General features: G+C 44.0%; 1 protein-coding gene across 2 annotated transcripts; it reads left to right on the top strand.

Moving 5' to 3' along the window:
• The first annotated feature begins 419 nt into the window (after positions 1-419).
• LOC149443293 (uncharacterized) lies at positions 420-21,547 on the top strand. Of its 2 annotated transcripts, XM_089655651.1 has the most exons (3): positions 420-534; positions 9,752-9,873; positions 18,131-21,547. In XM_089655651.1, exons 2-3 carry the CDS (start codon positions 9,758-9,760, stop codon positions 18,708-18,710), a joined length of 696 nt encoding a protein of 231 aa, XP_089511777.1. In that variant the 5' UTR covers positions 420-534; positions 9,752-9,757; the 3' UTR covers positions 18,711-21,547. The 2 variants fall into 2 exon arrangements, with proteins under 2 accessions (XP_089511777.1, XP_089511778.1); XM_089655652.1 differs by lacking the exon at positions 420-534 and having other exon boundaries at positions 9,733-9,873.
• The last annotated feature ends 818 nt before the right edge of the window (positions 21,548-22,365 follow it).

The raw sequence follows: 22,365 nt of genomic DNA, 5'->3' as shown, positions 1-22,365 counted from the left end.
TTTCAAAATTGTCAGTCTTTTTTTGTTTATAGCTCAAAAAAATAAAAAAAGGACAGGCAATGAAATACCACCATAAGAAAGCTCAATTCGTGGGAAAAAAGGCCGTAAATTTAATTTGGGTGCAGCATTGCATGACTGCGAAATTGTCAGTTAAAGTAACGCAGAAAAATGGCCTGGTCAGGAAGCGGGGTAAATCATCTGGAGGGCAAGGGGTTACCTGCCATTGCTTGAATAAATAAGTTTGGGTTTTCTGAATTAAATTTGAACTGAAGACTTTTACAAACACAAATTATTAAAATTCCTTTCGATGAATTTCCACAATAAACAAAGACAATTGATCCTCGTTACGTTATATGGAAGCTGTCCAAAAGAGACAAGTTCTGTTTCTGGGAAATGGGAACTGTTCTGAAGAAACAGGGTGAAACTACCCCGCCCAACTGCCATTGGACATAACCCAGATAACTCATATAAATAGCAGGTAACTACAAGCAATGTTCAGACAGAAGGAAAAAAAGGAATCAACGCTATTTAGAGGTAAATATTTTTCAGTTACTTTTTGCTGCTTTTATTTCATTGCTCTTCTGGTATTTGTCTTTATTGTAGAGTACATAACATGGTGATGGCTCACTATTTAATGGTTGCTGCATCGGGCATAGGGGTCAATTCACCAAGCGTTAACCATTTCAATACCGTGCAATTTTACACCTTCCTGCCCAGGCCATTTTTCACGTTTCAGCGCTCTCACACTTTGAATGACAATTGAGCAGTCATACAACACTGTACCCAAACTAAAATTTTATCATTTTCTTCACACAACTAGAGCTTTCTTTTGGTGGTATTTAATCACCGCTGGGGTTTTTATTTTTTGCTAAATTAACAAAAAAAGGCCAAAAATGTTGAAAAAAATACACGTTTTTCTTTGTTTCCGTTATAAAAATTTACAAATAAATAATTGTTCTTCATAAATTTAGGCCGAGATGTATTCTACTACATGTCTTTGGTGAAAATAACCCAAATTAGGATGTTTTATTTAGTTTGTAGGAAAGTTATAGAGTTCACAAACTATGGTATAGATCTGATTATTGATCAATCCTGAAGTACTGACGGCCAATCTAATTTCTTGAGGTCTAAGAATGTCAGAATAGTACAGAAATCCCCCAAATGACCCCTTTTTGCAGAGTAGACAGTCCGACGTACTTCATAAGAGGAATGGCGAGTTTTTTGAAGTTGTATTTTTTTTGTCATAATTTTTCGGAAAATGAAAAAATTAAAAAAATTATTTTCACAATTTTTTTTTTTACATACTGTAACCAGTGCAGTACAGCGTCATCATATAACTGGCATGGCGGTGAACAGGGACACTGACTGGTGACAGTATGAAAAAAAAAAAAATATATATTTTTTTAATTTTTAATTTTTTTTATTATTTTAAATTTTTTATTACATTTTTTAAGATTTTTTTTCATATTTTACTATGACCAAAGTAGTACAATGTTACCATAGTAACATTGTACTACTTTGGGGAAGTGATCAGTATTTTTTTTTTTTTACACAATTTGCTTATAGCAAAGAATTACTTTGCTATAAGCAAGCATTTACCTGAATGAAATCGACTCATTCAGCTTTTTTTTTTTTTTTTGTGCTTAGCTGTGATTTGGTCACAGCTAATCACATGACATGTGCATGTGATTAGCTGTGACCATTCACAGCTAGGCACTAGTATACAATGGATGGCATGAATGAAGCCATCCATTGTATACAACTGTCATGTGACCTGCTGTGATTGGTCACAGCAGGTCACATGGTACCAGCAACGGGAGCCGGTACTCGGATCTGTCATCGGCCGTGTCCGAGGTACACGGCCGGTGACAGATCGCGCTGCTGCATTAGCGCAAACTGCGCATGTGCGGGAGCACGCCAAATGGCGTGCACCCGGAATGCAGCAACACATTTGAAGCCGCCAAACGGCCATTGGCCGGGCGGCAAATGGTTAAGGCAGCCAGACGAATGAAGCCAGCTGAATGAAAACAAATCAAGCGGTAAGCTGTTAAGTCCAATTCACAAACAGAAAGTAAAAAAAGATGTGATATTTATCACCAGGGTTTTGCTGGTGTATCACATGCGGTATTTTTTCAGATGCAGCGAGGGGTTCCCACTGTTATGAATATTAAGGGGAATCCTATGCCAAATTTTCTTTTTTAAATGGCTTGGAGTCCCCCCAGATCCATACCAGACCCAAAATCCCTTAGGATTGTGAGGGAACCCACACACCATTTTTTTTTTAATGTTGGTGTGGGATTCCCCCGAAATACATATCAGACCTAAGGGCCTTTTTTTTTATTTTGGTGTGGGGTTTTCCTAAAAATCCACAACAGACCCAGAGGACCTGGTATGTAAGAACGGGGGCTCTTCCATGGGTGGACTGACCATTCGGGAACTTGGGCACTGCCTGAGGGCCCAGGGTCAGTATGGCGCCCCATGAGATGCCCCTGGTACCTTTCTTAGGCTTTTTTGGACTGACCATTCGGGAACTTGGGCACTGCCTGAGGGCCCGGGGTCAGTATGGCACCCCATGAGATGCCCCTGGTACCTTTCTTAGGCTTTTTTGGATGTGGTTTGAGTGCGGGCAAGGACACAGGGGCCCCATGATCGCCTATTGCCTGGGGGCCCCATGGGTTGTCAGTCCACCCCTGGGCTCTTCCATACCAGGCCCTCTGGGTCTGGTGTGGATTTTAAAGGAAATTCCCACACCAAAATAAAAAAAAAAAAAAAAACGGCCCTTAGGTCTGGTAAGGGATTTTGGGTTTGGTATGGATCTGGGGGGACCCCAAGCCATATAAAAAAGAAAATTTGGCATCGGATTCCCCTTAATATCCTTAACAGACCCCTAGGGGTTGGGGGGGACCCTCTCGCTGCATCTGAAAAAATACTGCATGTGATACCGGCAGCAAAACCCTGGTGATAAATACATCATCTTTTTTTGCTTTCTGTTCTATTTGTGAATTGGACTTAGCAGCTTACCGCATGTTTTTTTGTGGTATTTAACACATTTTTAATTTAGCATTAAATACCGCAGAATCTTTTTTTTTTTTCTTGTAAATTGGACATTATCACATGTAACCTTTAGTGAATTGACCCCATAGTTTCTGCAACTTGCTATAAGGAGTAATAAATAATATAGTGCAGCGCTGTAATACTGAGGTACAAATCCAAATAGGTAAATAAAACAGGGTAAATGAAAGTTCATAAAGTTCTTTATACAGTATAAACGGTTGCAAGCAAGAGTGCTGTGAAGACCTCCTCAGCATTAGATAAGTGACTGGAACCATATAGAAAAAATGCACACTCACCGACCGCGCATTAAAAATGCGCATGTATGCAGTTATTTATCCAGGTGACCGGCCAGACATATGGATCAGCCAAACGCATGTATCATCCATCTCAGGTAGAACATCAGCCTTGGGTGCAGTGATATGCTACTAGGTCCTGAGAGCCTTCTTGCCCAGTGTGTAAAGGTAGGATGAGCTCCCTCTCCTGGTTGCAAGGTGCCCTAGGGATTGGCTGCTGTGGATGCCCTAGGGATTGGCTGCTGTGGATGCCCTAGGGATTGGCTGCTGTGGATCTGGAACCCTCCAAAAAGAGGGTCAAAAATAGAGAGGGAATGCCGATAGTGTAGTAGGTTCAGGCTGATTTATTTGATCAAAAGTAACATACTAACCAGGGTTTTGTGCATATACAAATATATATAATTCAAGCGGACAGATTAAAAGATAAAAATATATATAAACAAATATACATGATGTTCTACCTGAGAGGGATGATACATGCGTTTGGCTGATCCATATGTCTGGCCGGTCACCTGGATAAATAACTGCATACATGCGCATTTTTAATGCGCGGTCGGTGAGTGCGCATTTTTTCTATATGGTTCCAGTCACTTAACTAATGCTGAGGAGGTCTTCACAGCACTCTTGCTTGCAACCGTTTATACTGTATAAAGAACTTTATGAACATTTTAATTAACCTGCTTTATTTACCTATTTGGATTTGTACATCAGTATTACAGCACTGCACTATATTATTTATTATTTATGCTATGAGGTCCAGTGATTCCTTGGAGTGTTCCAGCAGCTGATTTTATGAGCGCTCGCTTTACCCATCCCACTTGCTATAAGGAGTATCTGCATTGAGTACTAAAAATATTTTGATGAGTGGGATAGGGGGGGGTTGTGTAAAATAAGGGCTCATGTACACGAGCAGCTCCTAAACTCGAGTTTAGGAGCTTTTGGCATGTTTTTGCCAAAACTCCTAAACTCAACTCCACATGTACACATCGGCTTTTAGCAGAGTTTAGGAGCTGCCATATTTAGGTGAAGTTAAACCTCTCCCTCCTGAACACGGAAGAATCACATTCAGGATAGGAACATTTTGACCACTGACCGTGGAAAAACGCAAAACGCGGTACCGCAGTTGCCACGGTTTTGCCGTGATTTGTGTTTTCCCGCGATTTGCGTTTTCCCGCAGCCACCAGTCATGGTAAGGCTCATGTACATGGAGCCTTAATATCAAACACATGTTGTTTGCATGTTCCATTCTACCTTCTTGCATATTTGCTGTTGATGGTTAAAATGTGCAGAGAATGCACAGTAAAGTCAATCTGAATTAAAGTAGATGCAGGGATTTTTTTCCAGCGGGAGTGTGGGGGAACGCACCTCCATCATTAATATATGAAATGGCAAGGAGTCCTGTGGTGTGCTGAAGGGTCTATTGATGCTGGCTGCTGGGGGATCTATTGTTGCTGGAGTTAATCTATTTTTGAAGAGAGGTCTATTGTTTCTGGGTAGGTCTGTTGTTGCTGATGGAGGAATCTATCATTGCTGGGGGTTTGTATTATATTGACGAGGGGGGCTACTGTTACTGGGAGGGGTCTACTGTTGAGGGTGGGGTCTACTGTTGCTGGCTGCTGAGGGGTCTACTGATGCTGGCTGTGGGGAGATCTGTTGTTGCTCCTGGGGGTCTATTATTGCTGGGAGGTATTTTGTTTCAGATGACCCATTGTTGTTGGGGGGATCTTTTGTCACAGAAAGGGGGGGCTATTGTTGCTTACTGCAGGAGATCTATTTTACTGCATTTTTTTGTCATCATTAACAAATTCCATACAAATTACTTAACACCACAAAATGACCCTTGGTTCTGTTTTCTCTAAAATGAGTGGTACTGGGAGGTGGGTAGGGGGTGGAACCAAGGAATGGTGCTCGGAGGTGGGTAGGGGGTGGAAACAAGTAATGGTGCTCAGAGGTGGGTAGGGGGTAGAAACAAAAGATAGTGTTCGGAGGTGGGTAGCGGTGTAACCAAGGAATGGTGCTTGGAGGTGGGTAGGGGGTGGAACCAAGGAATGGTGCTCAGAGGTAGGTAGGGGGTGGAAACAGGGGATAATGTTTGGAGGTGGGTAGGGGGTGGAACCAAGGAATGGTGCTTGGGGTTGGGTAGGGGGTGGTACCAGGGAATGATGCTCGGAGGTGGGTAGGGGGAGGAAACAAATAATGGTGCTCTGAGGTGGGTAGGGAGTGGAAACAAGGAATGGTGTTCAGAGGTGGGTAGGGGGTGGAACCAAGGAATGGTGTTCAGAGGTAGGTAGGGGGTGGAACCAAGGCATGGTGCTCAGAGGTGGTTAGGGGGAGGAAACAAAGGATAGTGTTTGGAGGTGGGTAGGGAGTGAAACCAAGGAATGGTGCTCGGAGGTGGGTAGGGGAGAAATCAAGGAATGGTGTTCGAAGGTGGGTAGGGGGTGAAACCAAGGAATGGTGCTCAGAGGTGGGTAGGGGGTAGAAACAAGCGATAGTGTTCGGAGGTGGGTAGGGGTGTAGCCAAGGAATGATGCTTGGAGGTGGGTAGGGGGTGGAACCAAGGAATGGTGCTCAGAGGTAGGTAGGGGGTGGAAACAAGGGATAATGTTTGGAGGTGGGTAGGGTGTGGAACCAAGGAATGGTGCTTGGAGTTGGGTAGGGGGTGGAACCAGGGAATGATGCTCAGAGGTGGGTAGGGGGTGGAAACAAGGAATAGTGTTCGAAGGTGGGTAGGGGGTGGAACCAAGGAATGGTGCTCAGAGGTAGGTAGGTGGTGGAAACAAGGGATAGTGTTTGGAGGTGGGTAGGTGTGTAACCAAGGAATGATGCTTGGAGGTGGGTAGGGGGTGGAACCAAGAAATGGTGCACGGAGGTGGGTAGGGGGTGGTAACAAGGAATAGTGTTCGAAGGTGGGTAGGGGGTGGAACCAAGTAATGGTGCTCAGAGGTAGGTAGGGGGTGGAAACAAGGGATAGTGTTTGGAAGTGGGTAGGGGGTGGAACCAAGGAATGGTGCTCGGAGGTGGGTAGCGGGTGGAAACAAGAAATGGTGCTCGGAAGTGGGTAGGAGGTGGTAACAAAAGGTGAGTCATAAAAGGCGACTTCCAGCACCTATTCTCTGAGAAAAAAAACCCTGAGTAGATGTATATGCTAACTGAGGTTTGCTAAAGTACTGTATCATAAATAAGAACCTTTTAACATAAAATACTGTTTTGACCTTTTTCATCCTTTGTTACATCTCAGTACTGCAAATCACCTGCAGCTCATTTACAGCCACTTCCTACCTACATGAATTTCAGCAATAGCTGCAGGGCATTTCTCAAGGTGGGTTTTCTGCAGGTGACAACAGTGCATTATACCTGCATATTATGGCTGAAAATAACCCCTCATAATCTCCATTGGAAGCCCATGTGACACAATTGGGGAAGCACAACCACAGTATAGCTATAACAGGTGCACAGTAGGATAACCAGGTATCATTTTATTCAAATCAGAAGATTTAAACAGATTGAAAATTACTTTTGAAAGTACATTCGCAAATTACAGTTGAGTTTTTAGGGACTGGGCTCACATCTACTTTAGTTGCATTATTTATATCTATGTATTGGCATCCAGCACTTTTTTTAAATCCCTATTTACTTATTTGCAGTTTAATGAGGCAACTGTTTTACTTCACATACTGGAATGGGCTGACAACACATTCTAACATGCTGAAAATCAGATGTGACCTGTTTTTTAGAATGCAACCCATCGCAATGCACTGCCTTTTGTTTCCGTGCATTGAAGTGTTATACCCCTTAGATGATACCCCTCAGACACTTATGTTGGTGGGAGGCCCAAAGTGTTTTGATATAATTCTTGAAGGCAAGAGGCCCATGCTGTTTAAAAAAAAAAAAACTGAGATTGAGCTCTGCAGTCACTTTTGCAGCAGTTGTTTTCTTATTCAGGGTCACAATCCTGCGCAATGTCCTTTTGTGTCTTTTGGTCAGTTAACCATTTTGACACTGCTTATGTATATCAGACCAGGGGCGGACTGACAACTCATGGGGCCCCCGGGCAATAGGGGATCATGGGGCCCCTGTGTCCTTGCCCAAACTCAAAAAAGCCTATGAAAAAGGTACCAGGGGCATCTCATGGGGCCCCCTACTGACCCTGGGCCCTCACACAGTACCCGAGTTTCCAAATGGTCAGTCCGCCCCTGTATCAGACGCTGGTTTCCCAGAATCTGTATATGCTGTCATAATCTTTGTTGTATGGTACAGTGTTGCATGTTTAAATCATAAATCCTTTTTAGTGTCAATCAGACCCTTCCAACAATCTTCAAAGTGATATTCCAAAAATGAAATTGTGGTTTTTCCATTATATACATGTAAGCACAACCAATAAAAGTCTGGATATACTTATGTGACATATTACACTATATGGTTATTCTCTCTTCCATGGGTGTGTACCTGTGATTGGCTGGGGGAGGTTATATATATCAAATCTGGCATTTGACATAACGTTGGAGGTTGTAATGAAGGAGTGGTGACAATTGAATAAGGCTTTTTGATCACATATTGATGGTAAGAGTATTCGCTCTAGCAACATAGAAGTGTTTTTTCACGGAGTAATGTTTTTGTTGGAGTGTACACGGAGTTCTGCACTATAATCATGTGTCCTTACGCAGTGTTTATATTATGCTTTTCGCAATATTTTCACATATGTATATATTGTAATGCAGGCCATAGATGGGGGAGAAAACCGGCTGATTTTTCTTTAAAAAATGAAAAATCGGTCGTTCAATCGGCCGACGTTACCAGGAACGGTAAAAAAAAAAATCGGACGATTTTCATCCCGTCTACAGCCAGGAAAAAAGTGTCTCTGTAGAGAGCTCTGCAATTTCTTTGACAGTTCTTTGACATTTATAGAGGCTGCAACATTGTATCTATTTGTATCCATTTTGGATACAGATGTTTTTATTCGGAAACAGATACAATGTTGCAGCCTCTATAAATGTCAAAGAACTGTCAAAGAAATAGCGGAGCTCTCTGCAGGGACACTTTTTGCCGGACTGGAATTCCTCTTCTCCTTCATCCTCTTCTTCTTCTTCATCCTCTTCTTCCTCTTCTTCTTCATCTTCTTCTTCATCCTCTTCTTCCTCTTCTTCTTCATCTTCTTCTTCATCCTCTTCTTCATCCTCTTCTTCATCCTCTTCTTCCTCCTCTTCTTCCTCCTCCTCTTCTTCCTCCTCTTCTTCTTCTTCATCCTCTTCTTCTTCTTCTGTCTTCCTCTTGCAAGTCACGGCTCATACGCAAATTTTTTATTTGGAAAAAGATTGAATGATTTGCCCATAATTGCCACGAAAATCGGCCGATCGGCAAATCAGACGATCTTTTTCCAACTTTACCGATAAAAAATATCTGCCAAAATACCGAAAAGCGGCCGACCTATTAACCCACTAACGATCCGAAAATCGTCCGATTTTATTTTCGGCCGAAAAATCGGCCGATTTTCGACCCATCTATGGCCTGCATTACACTGAGGATAATACACTATTTCAGCTTTTGTTTTTTTTGAGGTTCACTGCGATGTTGGATTTCATTTTTGGAATATCACTTCGAAGATTGCTGGAAGGGTCTGATTGACACTAAAAAGGATTTATGATTTAAACTTTGGACTTTCAGGGGTGAAAGTGTGACTTTTAAGAGTTAAAGGGAAGGGTATTCATTTTTCATAATTTGTCACAATTTTTCATATTTTTACTTATATCTATAAGTTTTGCACATTTATTTGTATAATTTAAAAAAAAAACATTATAATATTTGGATACTGATTTATTCAGTTTATACAGTGTTGCATGACTGCGCCATTGTCATTCAAAGTGCAACAGCTCTGAAGCTAAAAATTGGCCTGGGCAGGAAGAGGGTGAAAGTTCCCAGTATTGAAGTGGTTAATGCATTCTATGCATGAAAGTAAAAAACATTCTGGGTGCAGCTACCTTCTCAGCCTCCCCCAACTTTATCCAGAGATGTGCATGAGAGCCATGGCTCTCTTGGCTCTCTCTTTCCTCAATGGCTCACACAGCAACAGGAGCCAGTTGGTCCTATTGATTTCAATCACAGCCAGGGAGCCAATGAGGAGAGAGTGAAGGTGAGGCTGAGCCATGCTCTGTGAGTGAATGGACAATGTCCATTCTACAAGAGCACGGCTTGGGAGCATGCCCCCAGAGCAAGAGGCTTGGTTGCGGGCAGGAGCCAAGGCCACCAATGGGGAACTCAAAAAGAAGAGGATAAGGGTTGCTCTGTGCAAAACCATTGCATAGAGCAGGTAAGTATAACATATATATATATATATATATATATATATATATATATATATATATATATTCACACATTTACATTCAGCATATATCTCTTAATTGCAGGTTAAAATGGGACGTGCCATCTTGCCATTGCTGTGCCTATGGAGTTTCATCGTGACTGTCACTCCTCTTACTGATACACAAGTTTTCAGAGCAACGGAATACATCTACAGCAAATTCAAACTGTAAGCATTGTTACTTGTATGTGTAATAATTGTGATATTGATGAACTAAAGTAAATCTGCCAGATAATCACCAACCCAACCTATCCCTGTTACCATTTGGAAACTCGGGCACTGCCCGAGGGCCCGGGGTCAGTAGGGGGCCCCATGAGATGCCCCTGGTACCTTTTTCATAGGCTTTTTTGAGTTTGGGCAAGGACACAGGGGTCCCATGATCCCCTATTGCCCTGGGGCCCCATGAGTTGTCATTCCGCCCCTGCCTGTTACCCTTCAGGCTCCCAACCTTTTTTTTTTCTACCATATCCCCTGTTCTCAGTTCCCCACCACTGCCCTTGCTTACCCTCAGTTCACACCAGTGCCGATTTGCGGGCCACGGAATGGCAGCCCAATTATTTGAAAGGGCTGCTGTGCCTCGCAAAACACCTTTGCAGAAATGGCAGCCTGCACTGGGAACCATATTGTAGTGCGGTGCGATTTCCAGTGTGGGTAGCATGCGATTAACAGTAATGGCAGTCGCCCCTGGGTCCCGTTTTTTATTGCAGCTGTGGGACAAAGTGTGGGTCCCACAGCTGCTTCCACCCACAGTAGTGTGAACCAAGGGTTAGTCACCAGCAGTGATGGGCCGAACACCCCCCGTTCAGTCAGAGGTCAAACATCCCAACCTACAGAATGTTCGACCGCGAACACGAACCAAAGGACTGAGCGGCATCTTGGGGCATCTGAGTAGGTATTAAGATCCCCTTCAGTTACTAAAATTCTGCATGAGTTATATTATGAAGTCATGCGGTATTTTAGTAGTGAAACATTCATTCATGTTTTAGCTTTCCGTGGGTTTCCCCGCTGACAGCTGAATGTAAAAAGAATTGTCGGCATTGCCCGACAATTAAATTTATTTATTTTTTTAAATGGCGTGGGGTCCCTCCTCCCATCCATATCAAGCCCTTCAGGTCTGGTATGGAGTTTGAGGGGAACCTCCATGCCAAAATGTTTTTAAAAATGGCTTGGGGGTCTCCTCTAAATATAAACAGGTCAAACGCAGGTCAGAAGGAGGCCACATGGACCCTTAAAGTGGAAGAAAAGCCTGACTATCGATTGTAAAAAATGTTCCTTCTCCCCTCCTCCTACCTATCCTTCCTAACCTGTATTAACCGCTTTAGGACCACCCTATAGCAGATATACTGCTACAGGGCAGGATCACATACATATATGTCATTCTGCATTTCCAGGTAGGGGGTGCGCGTGAGCTGAGTGTGCCATACCTGCGCCGCCATTCGTGGCCGATGATATCAATCACCGGGTCCCAGACGGTAATTACCCGCCAGCTCCTGTTGATTACCGAGCATCTCCGATGGGAAGGAAGATTGTTTTGTTTACAAACAATCTTCCTCCCTGTCAGCTCAAGCACACTGCTCGGGATGGCTGTGCACAGTACAGCCATCCCAATCAGTGTACTTACAGTGAAGCACACCCCCCCCCTTGCCCCCCTAGTAAAACACTCCCAGCACACAACTGACCCTTTGATTGCCCCTCACATCAATCCTTTCCTACCCAGTATCATTAGTATAGTGGCAGTGCTTTTTTTTAGCACTGATCACTGTATTGGTGTCACTGGGGTGTCAGTGACACCAAGTTAATTCCCCCCCTCCCAGTCTCAGAATGTCGCCGCAGTCCCACTAAAAGTCACTGATCGCCGTCACTAGTAGAAAAATAAAAATCCTAATATCTATACCGCCATTTGCAAAATTTATAACTTTCACGTAAACCAATTAATTTACACGTATTGGGATTTTTTTTTAACAAAGACATAGAGAAGAATACATTTTGGCCAAAATGTATGAAGAAATTAGATGTTTAAATTATTTTTACTGGACATGTTTAATCACTTCCTGTCCGGCCCATGTATATAAATGACCGGATGGGAGCAGTGCATGGACGGATGGTCGTTTATAAACATCCTCCCCGCTTCCCTGCTTGTGCGTGCTCCCTGGGAGCGCGCAGCACCGCGATCCGGTGCCAGCTGTGTGCCAATCAGTGATCACATGAATAGGTGTAAGCAAGATGTCACTTCCTGACATCATTGCTTACTACGTGTGAAATCTGTGAATGATCACAGAGTTCACATGGTACAAGGCTAATCACAACAGCCTTGTACCATGTGACAAGCTGTGACCAATCACAGCTCACACAGTAGTTCTCAATGGCTGCAAGAATGCAGCCAGAAAGAAGGAGAAATTATTAACCCCCACCCCCACCCCCACAAGTAGCACAGTGTCACTATGGTGACAGAATGTTTAAAAAAAACCAAAAATAATAATATCAAAAAATAAAATAAAAATGTAAAGAAATGTTTTGAAACATTATAATTTTTGGTTACAAACTAATTTGGGTTTTTTTTTTTTTTTTTTTTTACTAAAAAGATAGATGAATACATTTTGGCCAGTATTTATGAAGAAAGATTATTTATTTGCAAAATGTTATAATAAAAACACTTTTTTTTTTCATTTATATAGCAAAAAAATTAAAATCCCAGTGGTAAATAAATACCACCAAAATAAAAGTTTTATCTGTCTCAAAAAATGCTAAAAAATTCATATGGGTACAGTGTTGCATGACCGCGCAATTGTCATTCAAAGTGTGACAGCACTGAAAATTGGGCTGGACAGGAAGAAGGTGAAAGTGTCCGGACTTGGTGGTTAAAGTGGTTCTAAAGGTTCCAGGTTTTGTACTTTCATGCATTCCCGATGTTGTCAATCACAGTCAGTAAGCCAAATGGAGAGGGAAGGAGCAAGGCCAAGCCGTGGCTCTGTGTGTGAATGGAGGCTGGGGCTCGAGAATGTGCCTGCTCAGGTGCCCCCATAGCAAGCTGTTTGCTATGTGGGGCACCCAACAGGAGGGAGGGCCAGGAGCTCCGGCAGGGGACCCAAGAAGAGAAGGATCCGGGCTGCTCTGTGCAGAACACATGCATACACATGTTTGTTATATAAAAAACAAATAAATAAACAAGATTCATCACGATATCACTTCAAATCAGCTAAATTGAAAGTTGGCCTTACAGGGCTTGAATTCAGGGAAAATTGGCCAGAATTTAGAGCACCACCCAACTAGCCAAACTGCGATTAAAAAGCCAAGGGGTTAGGTTGAAAATTATTGGCCAAACAGTGACTGCATCCGGTCGATTGCAATCACTGTCCCGGTTTTCAGACAGCTGCGGATACTATGGCTGAATACAGCAACGGGTCGGGGAGATTCCTCCATCCATGTAATGTAGTGTAGTTGGGGAAATTGAGAAATTTCCCTTGAGAGAAATTTAAATCTAAATGTGTATGACTAGCCTTACAGTTCGTTCTCTTTAGAAAGCAGCTACAGTTTGAGAAGAAAAGCCTTTTTTTCATGCCAGTATGCTGTAGAGAAGAACCCTGGCCATATGGAAGAAAAATATATTTGAAATATATTTTAAAAATATTCTTCCCAAATATATTGCCATATATTTGAAATGCTACAATTTGGGCCATATTCAATATATTTCAATAGAGCTATATGTTATTATTATTATTACATCGAGTTTATATAGCGCCAAAGGGTTTGCTCAGCGCTGTACAATAGAGGGGGGGACAATACATGGCACAGTACAACAACAACAAACAACGTACGAGGGGTAAGAGGGCCCTACTCTTTCGAGCTTACAATCTAGGAGGGAGGGGGTAGTGGTACAGTAGGAAGTGGCTGAGGGGAATGAAGTGGTGGGAGGAATGAGGGGGAAAGGCCGTTAGGTGAGGGTGGGATAGGCTTCCCTGAAGAGATGGGTTTTGAGGGAGCGCCTGAAAGTGAGGAGGGAAGGCAACAGTCTGATGGATTGGGGCAGTGAGTTCCAGAGGATGGGGGAGGACCTGGAGAAGTCTTGCAGTAGTGCATGGGAGGAGGAGACCAGGGAGCAGGATAGAAGGAGGTCCTGTGAGGAGCGAAGGGTACGGGTAGGGCGGTACTTGGGGATCAGGTTGGTGAGGTAGTCAGGGGCAGCGTTGTGAATGGCTTTGTAGGTCAGGGTTAGAAGTTTAAATTTGATGCGTTGGGCAATAGGGAGCCAGTGGAGGGATAGGCAGAGGGGGCTGGCAGTGGTGGAGCGGTTGGTGAGGTGGATGAGTCTAGCCGCTGAGTTCAGGATGGTCTGAAGCGGGGAGAGCTTCCACTGGGGTAGGCCGGTGAGGAGGGAGTTGCAGTAGTCAAGGCGTGAGATAATCAGGGAGTGTACGAGTATTTTAGTGGTGTCTGGAGCTGAAGCCTGCATGTGTTTGTAAGTGATTTGACATGAGGTTGGAAGGAGAGGTTCGAGTCAAGAATGACGCCAAGGACTTTGGCTTGTGGGGCGGGAATGATAGTGGTGTTGTTGGTGATGATGGATAGGATGGGGGGGGGGGTGTGGGCAGGGGGAAAGACGAGGAGCTCGGTTTTGGAGAGGTTAAGCTTGAGGAAATGGAGCGACATCCAGTCTGAGATGTCGTTTAGTAGGTGAGTGATGCGGGCGGAGATAGTGGGGGTGAGGAGAGGGGTGGAGCTGTAAATTTGAGTGTCATCGGAGTAGAGGTGATAGTTGAAGCCGTGGGAGTGTATGAGTTTGCCCAGGGAGGAGGTGTAGATGGAGAAAAGAAGGGGTCCAAGGACAGAGTCTTGGGGGACCCCAACAGAGAGGGGTAGGGGGAGGTGGCATCATTGTAGGTGACGCTGAAGGAGCGTCGGGATAGGTAAGATGAGAACCAGGAGAGAGCGGTGTCTCTGATGCCAAGGGAGAGTAGTTTGTTAAGGAGGAGGGGGTGGTCAACTGTGTCGAAGGCCACAGAGAGGTCCAGGAGAAGGAGGACAGAGTAGTCGCCCTTGGCTTTGGCGTTTAGTAGGTCGTTAGTGATTTTGAGGAGGGCAGTTTCAGTGGAGTGTAGGGGATGGAAGCCGGACTGTAGTGGGTCAAGGAGGTTATTGTCAGTAAGGTGGGCACTTAGGCGATCGTAGACTATGCGCTCAAGGAGCTTGGAGGTGAGTGGCAGCAGGGAGATGGGTCTGAGGTTGTTGGGGTCCGCGGGATCCAGGGAGGGCTTTTTGAGGATGGGGGTGATATGCGCGTGCTTTAGGGGGGAGGGGAATGCACCAGTAGAGAGGGAGAGATTGAAGATGTGGGTGAGGGAGCGGATGAGGGAAGAGGGGGGTGACCGGAGGAGTTGAGAGGGGATAGGGTCCAGGGGGCAGGTAGTGAGGCGGGCTTCTGAGAGGACCTTATCGACTTCCTCAGTGGTGACAGGGCTGAGGGAGTGCAGTGCAGGAGGGATTACGGTGGGCGGGGCCTTGGGAGAGGAGGGGGGCAGTGCGGTTGTGAGGGCAGAGGAGGGGGGAGATGAGGGGGTGACGGGGGTGGAGAGGCTAGGTGGGGAGGTAGATTGCGAGTTGACAATGTTCTTACGGATAGCGTCAATCTTGTTGTGGAAATGGGTGGCAATCTCGTGGGCGGTGAGTGAGGTACTGGGTGGAGGAGGGGGGGGAGAGCAGGGAGTTGAAGGTGAAGAAGAGTCGGCGAGGGCAGGAGGAGAGGGTGTTGATCAGGTTAACAAAGTAGGCCTGCTTGGCGGCGTGGAGGGAGGAGGTGTAAGTGAGGAAGGGAGATTTGTAGAGGGAGAATGCATGAGGGGACCTGGTTTTGCGCCACAGTCCCTCCAGTGCGCGACTGCGATGTTTGAGGCATTTAGTGCTGTCATTCTGCCAAGGTTGAAGCGGCATATATGAGTGTTGCCTTTCAGTGCCCATCAGTGATGCCTGTGAATGCCCATCTGTGCCACCTACCAGTGCCTCCTAATCAGTGCCCATCAGTGATGCCTGTGAATGCCCATCAGTGCCACCTACCAGTGCCTCCTAATCAGTGCCCATCAGTGATGCCTGTGAATGCCCATCAGTGCCACCTACCAGTGCCTCCTAATCAGTGCCCATCAGTGATGCCTGTGAATGCCCATCAGTGCCACCTACCAGTGCCTCCTAATCAGTGCCACCTACCAGTGCCTCCTAATCAGTGCCCATCAGTGCCATCTATCAGTGTCCATCAGTGCAGCCTATCAGTGCCCATCAGTGCAGCCTCATTAGCGCACATCAGTAAAGGAGAAAAATCACTTATTTACAAAATATTATAACAAAAACTAAGAAAAAACATTTTTTTTTCAAAATTTTCAGTTGTTTTTGGTTTGCTATGCAAAAAATTATAAAACCCAGAGGTGATTTAATACCACCAAAAGAAAGCTCTATCTGTCTCAAAAAAGTGATAAAAATATCATATGGGGACAGTGTTGCATGACCGCGCACTTGTCAATCAAAGTGTGACAGCGCTGAAAGCTGGAAATTGGCCTGGACAGGATCGGGGTATTATTATTATACAGGATCTATATAGCGCCAACGGTTTGCTCAGCACTTTACAATATAACGGGAGACAATACAGCAACAATACAGTTCAATACAAGAGGGATAGGAGGGCTCTGCTCCTCTGAGCTTACAATCTAGGAGGGCTGGGTGAATGGTACAATAGATAATAACTGTGGGGGATGGAGTGGTTGGAAGAGTAGAGGATTCCAGTAGCAGAGGGTGGGATAGGCTTCCCTGAAGAGATAGGTTTTCAGTGATCGCCTAAAGGTAAGTAGAGTAGGTGATAGTCTGATAGTTTGGGGTAGGGAGTTCCAGAGGATGGGTGACGCCCTGGAGAAGTCTTGCTATAGGGGTATAAGTGCCATGTAGGCGAGGGGTTAATAGCAAAAAGCCAAAAATATTGGGGTTTTTTTTCTCAATATTGTCGGTCTTTTTTAGTTTATAGTGCAAAAAATGAAAAACGCACAGGCTATCCAATACCACCGAAAGTAAGCTCTATTTGTGGGGAAAAAAGTCGTAAATTTCATTTAGGTGCAGCGTTGCATGACCGCGTAATTGTCAGTTAAAGTAACGCAGAGCCGTATCGCAAAAAATGGCCTGGTCAGGAAGAGAGGGAAATCCTCAGGAGGGCAAATGGTTAAAGATAAAATTGGTACAATGATGACAATTTAACATGGTTTCCTATAGAACACAGGGGCGGACTGACCATTTGAAAACTCGGGTACTGCCCGAGGGCCCGGGGTCAGTAGGGGGCCCTATGAGATGCCCCTGGTACCTTTTTTCATAGGCTTTTTTGAGTTTGGGCAAGAACACAGGGCCCCATGATCCCCTATTGCCCGGGGGCCCCATGAGTTGTCAGTCCGCCCCTGATAGAACACGTTCACATCTGTGCTTTTTTGGGCCGCTGTGTTTTTGGAAAGGGTCAGGACTTTTTAAAAAGCAAAAAGCAAAGTTTTTGCTTCAATAGATTTCAATGGAAAATCTGTGAAATGCATGGTAGTAAGTTTTTGCCACGTTTTTGCTGAGTTTTACATTTTTATTCTGCCCAGCAACAAAAAAATTTTATTTCAGTGCAGCGTTGCATGACCGCGCAATTGTCAGTTAAAGTAACGCAGCGCCGTATCGCAAAAAATGGCCTGGTCAGGAAGAGAGGGGTTAAATCATTTTGCGGGCAAGTGGTTAAAATAAAATGTTTTCTTTTTTTATTGATTGATTGATTCACATCTATGCTTTTTTGGGCCGCTGTGTTTTGGAAAGGGTCAGGACTTTTTAAAAAGCAAAAAGCAAAGTTTTTGCTTCAATAGATTTCAATGGAAAATCTGTGAAATGCATGGTAGTGAGTTTTTGCCACGTTTTTGCCACGTTTTACATTTTTATTCTGCCCAGCAACAAAAATTTTTTATTTCAGTGCAGCGTTGCATGACCGCGCAATTGTCAGTTAAAGTAACACAGAGCCTTATCGCAAAAAATGGCCTGGTCAGGAAGAGAGGGAAATCCTCAGGAGGGTAAATGGTTAAAGTTAAAATCGGTACAATGATGACAATTTAACATGGTTTCCTATAGAATACAGGGGCGGACTGACCATTTGGAAACTCGGGCACTGCCCGGGGTCAGTAGGGGGCCCCATGAGATGCCCCATGAGATGCCCCATGAGATGCCCCTGGTACCTTTTTCATAGGCTTTTTTGAGTTTGAGTTCGTTGCATGACCGCGCAATTGTCAGTTAAAGTAACGCAGCGCCGTATCGCAAAAAATGGCCTGGTCAGGAAGAGAGGGGGTAAATCATTTTGCGGGCAAGTGGTTAAAATAAAATGTTTTCTTTTTTTATTGATTGATTGATTGATTGATTGATTTTTTTTTAATACATGTAGTGCTGGGGCAAAGCAACATGCCTATGTTGCTCTTTTCTCCCAAGTCGAATGTGACAGTCTATCTTCCAATAACAACAATCTCCAAATCTTGAAGAATGAAGACGCCAAACAAATTACCGAAGCCTTAAAAAGAGACGAGAACATCTACCAAGGAAGTCAGTTGGTTTTGGCAACATTCAAGAGGGAGACGGGATATGACATTCATTCTGAATATCGTCTGTTGGACGCAACATCTAGCAACGGGATCTCCCCCATCCAGCAATTGGTGAATACTAATCAGAACGCAGCCTGCGCCATCTTCTACACTCTTAACTCCCCATGTGTGGGCAAGTGCGCCAACCCAGACAACGCCAGGAATATCATCAATAAACTTTCTGTCTTTAATAAATTTAACAAAGCATTTGTATACAGTAAATTATATGTTAAAGATGTCAGGGATAAAGGAAAAGACGACATTTGGGATGGATTGACGCAAGTTAATGGCAAGATGGATGTGTACCGCTGCTCTAACAGCGGATGCCTCAAATGCTTTGAAAAGGAGCAAAACAAACTGAAGAACAAAGACAACTGTCTTAAATAGATGAGCAGGAGTTACTGGTACCTGAAGAAAATTCAAACTGGCGGCCCTCAAGCTGTTGAGAAACTGCAAGTCCCATCATGCCACTGCCTTTGGCAGTCATGCTTGTAATTGTCAGTCTTGCAATGCCTCACGGGACTTGTAGCTTGCCAACAGCTGGAGGGCCGCCAGTTTGACACCCGAGTGCAGGGGCGGACTGACAATTCATGGGGCCCCCGGACAATAGGGGATCATGGGGCCCCTGTGTCCTCACCCACACTCAAACCACTCCCAAAAAAGCCTATGAAAGGTACCAGGGGCATCTCATGGGGCCCCCTACTGACCCCAGGCCCTCGGGCAGTGCACGAGTGTCCGAATGGTCAGTCCGCCCTTGCCCAAGTGTCTCGCATCTCTGAACGCTCAGCTTCATTCCAATTTTTTTTTTAGCTTTACAAACAGCGGGGAAGGTCTAGAACCTCTGTCTGGCCCTTACAGCTGTCTAGGTTCCTATTAGGGAGATTTCCTCTAATTTTGTGTTTTTCAACCGGGAAAGAGGAAGTAATGGCGAAATCTCCATTCTGAGGACAAAAGCAATAATAAAGAAAAAAAAGAAAAAAAACATACTGCTTCTACAGGGGTTAGACAAAAAATATGGAAATGCTTCATAGTTACATAGTTAGTCTGGCTGAAAAAAGACCATCCGGTTCAACCATTAAAAAAAAGTTATAATCCTATACCCACAGTTGATCCAGAGGAAGGCAAAAAAAACAGCAAAGCATGATCCAATTTGCTCCTGCAGGGAAAAATATCCTTCCAGATCCCCCGAGAGGCAATCAGATATTCCCTGGGTCAACTTTACCTATAAATATTAGTATCCAGTTATATAGTTACATAGTAAGTCTGGCTGAAAAAAAAGACAAAAGTCCATCCAGTTCAACCATCAAAAAAAAAAAAAAAAAGTTATGATTCTTTACCCACCATTGATCCAGAGGAAGGCAAAAAAACCCCCAGCAAAGCATGATCCAATTTGCTCCTGCAGGGAAAAAAATCCTTCCTAATCCCCCGAGAGGCAATCGGATATTCCCTGGATCAACTTTACCTATAAATGTTAGTATCCAGTTAAATAGTTACATAGTCTGGCTGAAAAAAGACAAAAGTCCATCCAGTTTAACAATTAAAAAAATAAAAGTTATAATCCTACACCCACAGTTGATATTCTATATACACAGTTATATTCTGTGTATCCTAGATTGTAAGCTCCAAGGATCAGGGCCCTCCTATCCCTCTTGTATTGAACTGTATTGTTGCTGTATTGTCTCCCGTTATATTGCAAAGCGCTGAGCAAACTTTTGGCGCTATATAAATCCTGTATAATAATAATAATCTATGATTTGCAGGTGTGAAAGTGATGACATGTTTGTTGTTCAAAGTGGAAGTGATGTAACATTTTTTTGCTTCTGCTGTGGGATGAGACACCTGGCTAAAAGGTGGGAAGCCTCACTTTCCTCATTTGCTGTGTGACTGCTAGGAATCATGTCAGAGCTTACTGAGCTCTGCTCTGTGAGGCTTTATTTACCCCTTTAAAAACATTCAGAAATTTTACGTATCTTTTAATTGGCTATTATAATTACATGCTTCTCTGATTGGCTCATTTTAAATTCCTCAATCTGAATATTAAAAGAGGCAATTACGAATATATACCCTATACTATGATGTCACCAATAGAGAAGAGGGGACGGGATGGCCGCGATCCCATAAATGTAGGCACATTTTTGTGTCCTCTTTTCAATCATTCTTTTGCTTCCGCTGTGTGATGAGACACCTAGCTAACAGGTGGGAAGCCTCACTTTCCTCATTCACTGCATACGTTGCTAGTAATACGGAGTCATGTCAGAGCTTACTGAGCTTCAAAGGGGGCAAATTGTTGATGTCGCTTAGCTGGTGCCTCTGTGACTGAAGTTGCCAATTTATTTGCCGTGTCACGAGGTGCCGTAACAAAGGTTATGATGACATATACAGTTTCCGGGAAAACGGCGTCCGATATGCATACGTGCGGTCGACATGGTCAACTGACCGACAGAGACGAAAGGACATTGCTCAGAATTGTGACCTGGAATAAGAAAACAACTGCTGTAAATGTGACTGCAGAGCTCAATCTCAGTCTTCACGGGACTCAGTCTTCACGGGACTCAGTCTTCATGGGAATCATTCTTCATGGGACTGAGATTGAGCTCTGCAGTCACTTTTGCAGCAGTTGTTTTCTTATTCCAGGTTACAATCCTGCGCAATGTCCTTTTTGTCTCTTTCGGTCAGTTGACCATGTTGACCGTGCTTATGCATATCGGATGCCGTTTTCCCGGAAACTGGATATGCCGTCATAACCTTTGATACGGCACCTCGAGACATGGTAAATAATTTCGAAATTTCAGTCACCAGCTAAGCGGCACCAACAATTTGCCCTCTTTGAAGCTCAGTAAGCTCTGACTTGACTCCTTATTACCAGCAACGTACGCAGTTAATGAGGAAAGTGAGGATTCCCAACTGTTAGCTGGGTGTCTCATCACACAGCGGAAGCAATATAATGTTTTATATATTTTCCGCTTTCAATGCAAAACGTGTCATCACTTTCATACCTGCAAATCATACAGTGTTTCCATTTTTTGTCGAACCCCTATATGTCCTGGAAAGGGAAATTGACTCTCACTTTCTGTTTACTCTGTATATATCAACCAAGCAGGAAGTGAATGAAAATACCCCCCCCCCCTCCAAAGATGAGGGTATTTGTGTAATCCTTTATATGTCTCATATATCGTCTTTGATTTTCCTGTCAAAAAATAAAAGTATAATCACTTCATGGCAAAGATGGACTTGGATCCTTTTATTTTTGTGTAATATATGGCTGAACATCTAAAAAAAGAGCTCACTGGGTCTCGATTCATTATCCTAAAGTGGTAACAATAAAACCCATTATATTGCAGCCTGTCAACTCCTAGATGGGGGGGCTGGGTATTGGTGTCACTGGGTTATTTGATTTCTTTATTTTCACCTGCTGATCTGCCTAGTAAGTCTACTTTTTAAACTTCATTTAACAGGCCAAGCTGTCTAGCAGTTAGAAGGTTGATACCAGGGCAGGGACAAGGCGGGGGACAGGAGGGAAAGTTGCCCTGGGTGCAGTGGTTTAGTGTGGGCTGGTGCATGGTATGTTCCCTTTGCGACAGCCTGCCAGGAGTAGTGACATCAGAAAGCCAGGAGAAGGTGCAGGCTGTGCTCTCTCCCCATCAGCTCCTCCTTCCTTCCACTGCAGCACTTTTGCATTTGTGCAAACACAGCTGTCGGGTTGATAATACAGGAACACCATCAGCTAAGAGCTGCAGGGTTGCACGTCCCCCTACTGCCATTTTACACCCTTAGCCACCTTGGCCACCTCCTTCCTAGACTGCTATTGTCTCAGTGGCAGAAAATGAGGGGAGAGGGTGTGTGAGCAAATCCTGCAATATCCAGATTTGACAGCACTTCTGTATTAACTGCTTACGTACCACCCTATAGCACAAATACTGCTACAGGGCAGCACGGGTGTGCAAAATCATATATACATATCATATCATATATATGTGTATGTATGTATATACATATACATATGTATATGTATATGTATGTATATGTATATACATATACATAC

The sequence above is a fragment of the Staurois parvus genome, unplaced genomic scaffold (assembly GCF_062004578.1).
Source record: "Staurois parvus isolate SC_StPar_1 unplaced genomic scaffold, SC_StPar_1.0 ptg000860l, whole genome shotgun sequence".
Lineage (NCBI taxonomy): Eukaryota > Metazoa > Chordata > Amphibia > Anura > Ranidae > Staurois > Staurois parvus.
This window is presented reverse-complemented; position numbering and strand designations above follow the sequence as displayed.

Coding starts and splice junctions, on each gene's coding strand:
- LOC149443293 (XM_089655651.1), top strand. CDS start 9,758: ATGGGACGTGCCATCTTGCCATTGCTGTGCCTATGGAGTTTCATCGTG. Junction 9,874..18,130: donor ATCTACAGCAAATTCAAACT/GTAAGCATTGTT, acceptor TAATACATGTAG/TGCTGGGGCAAAGCAACATG.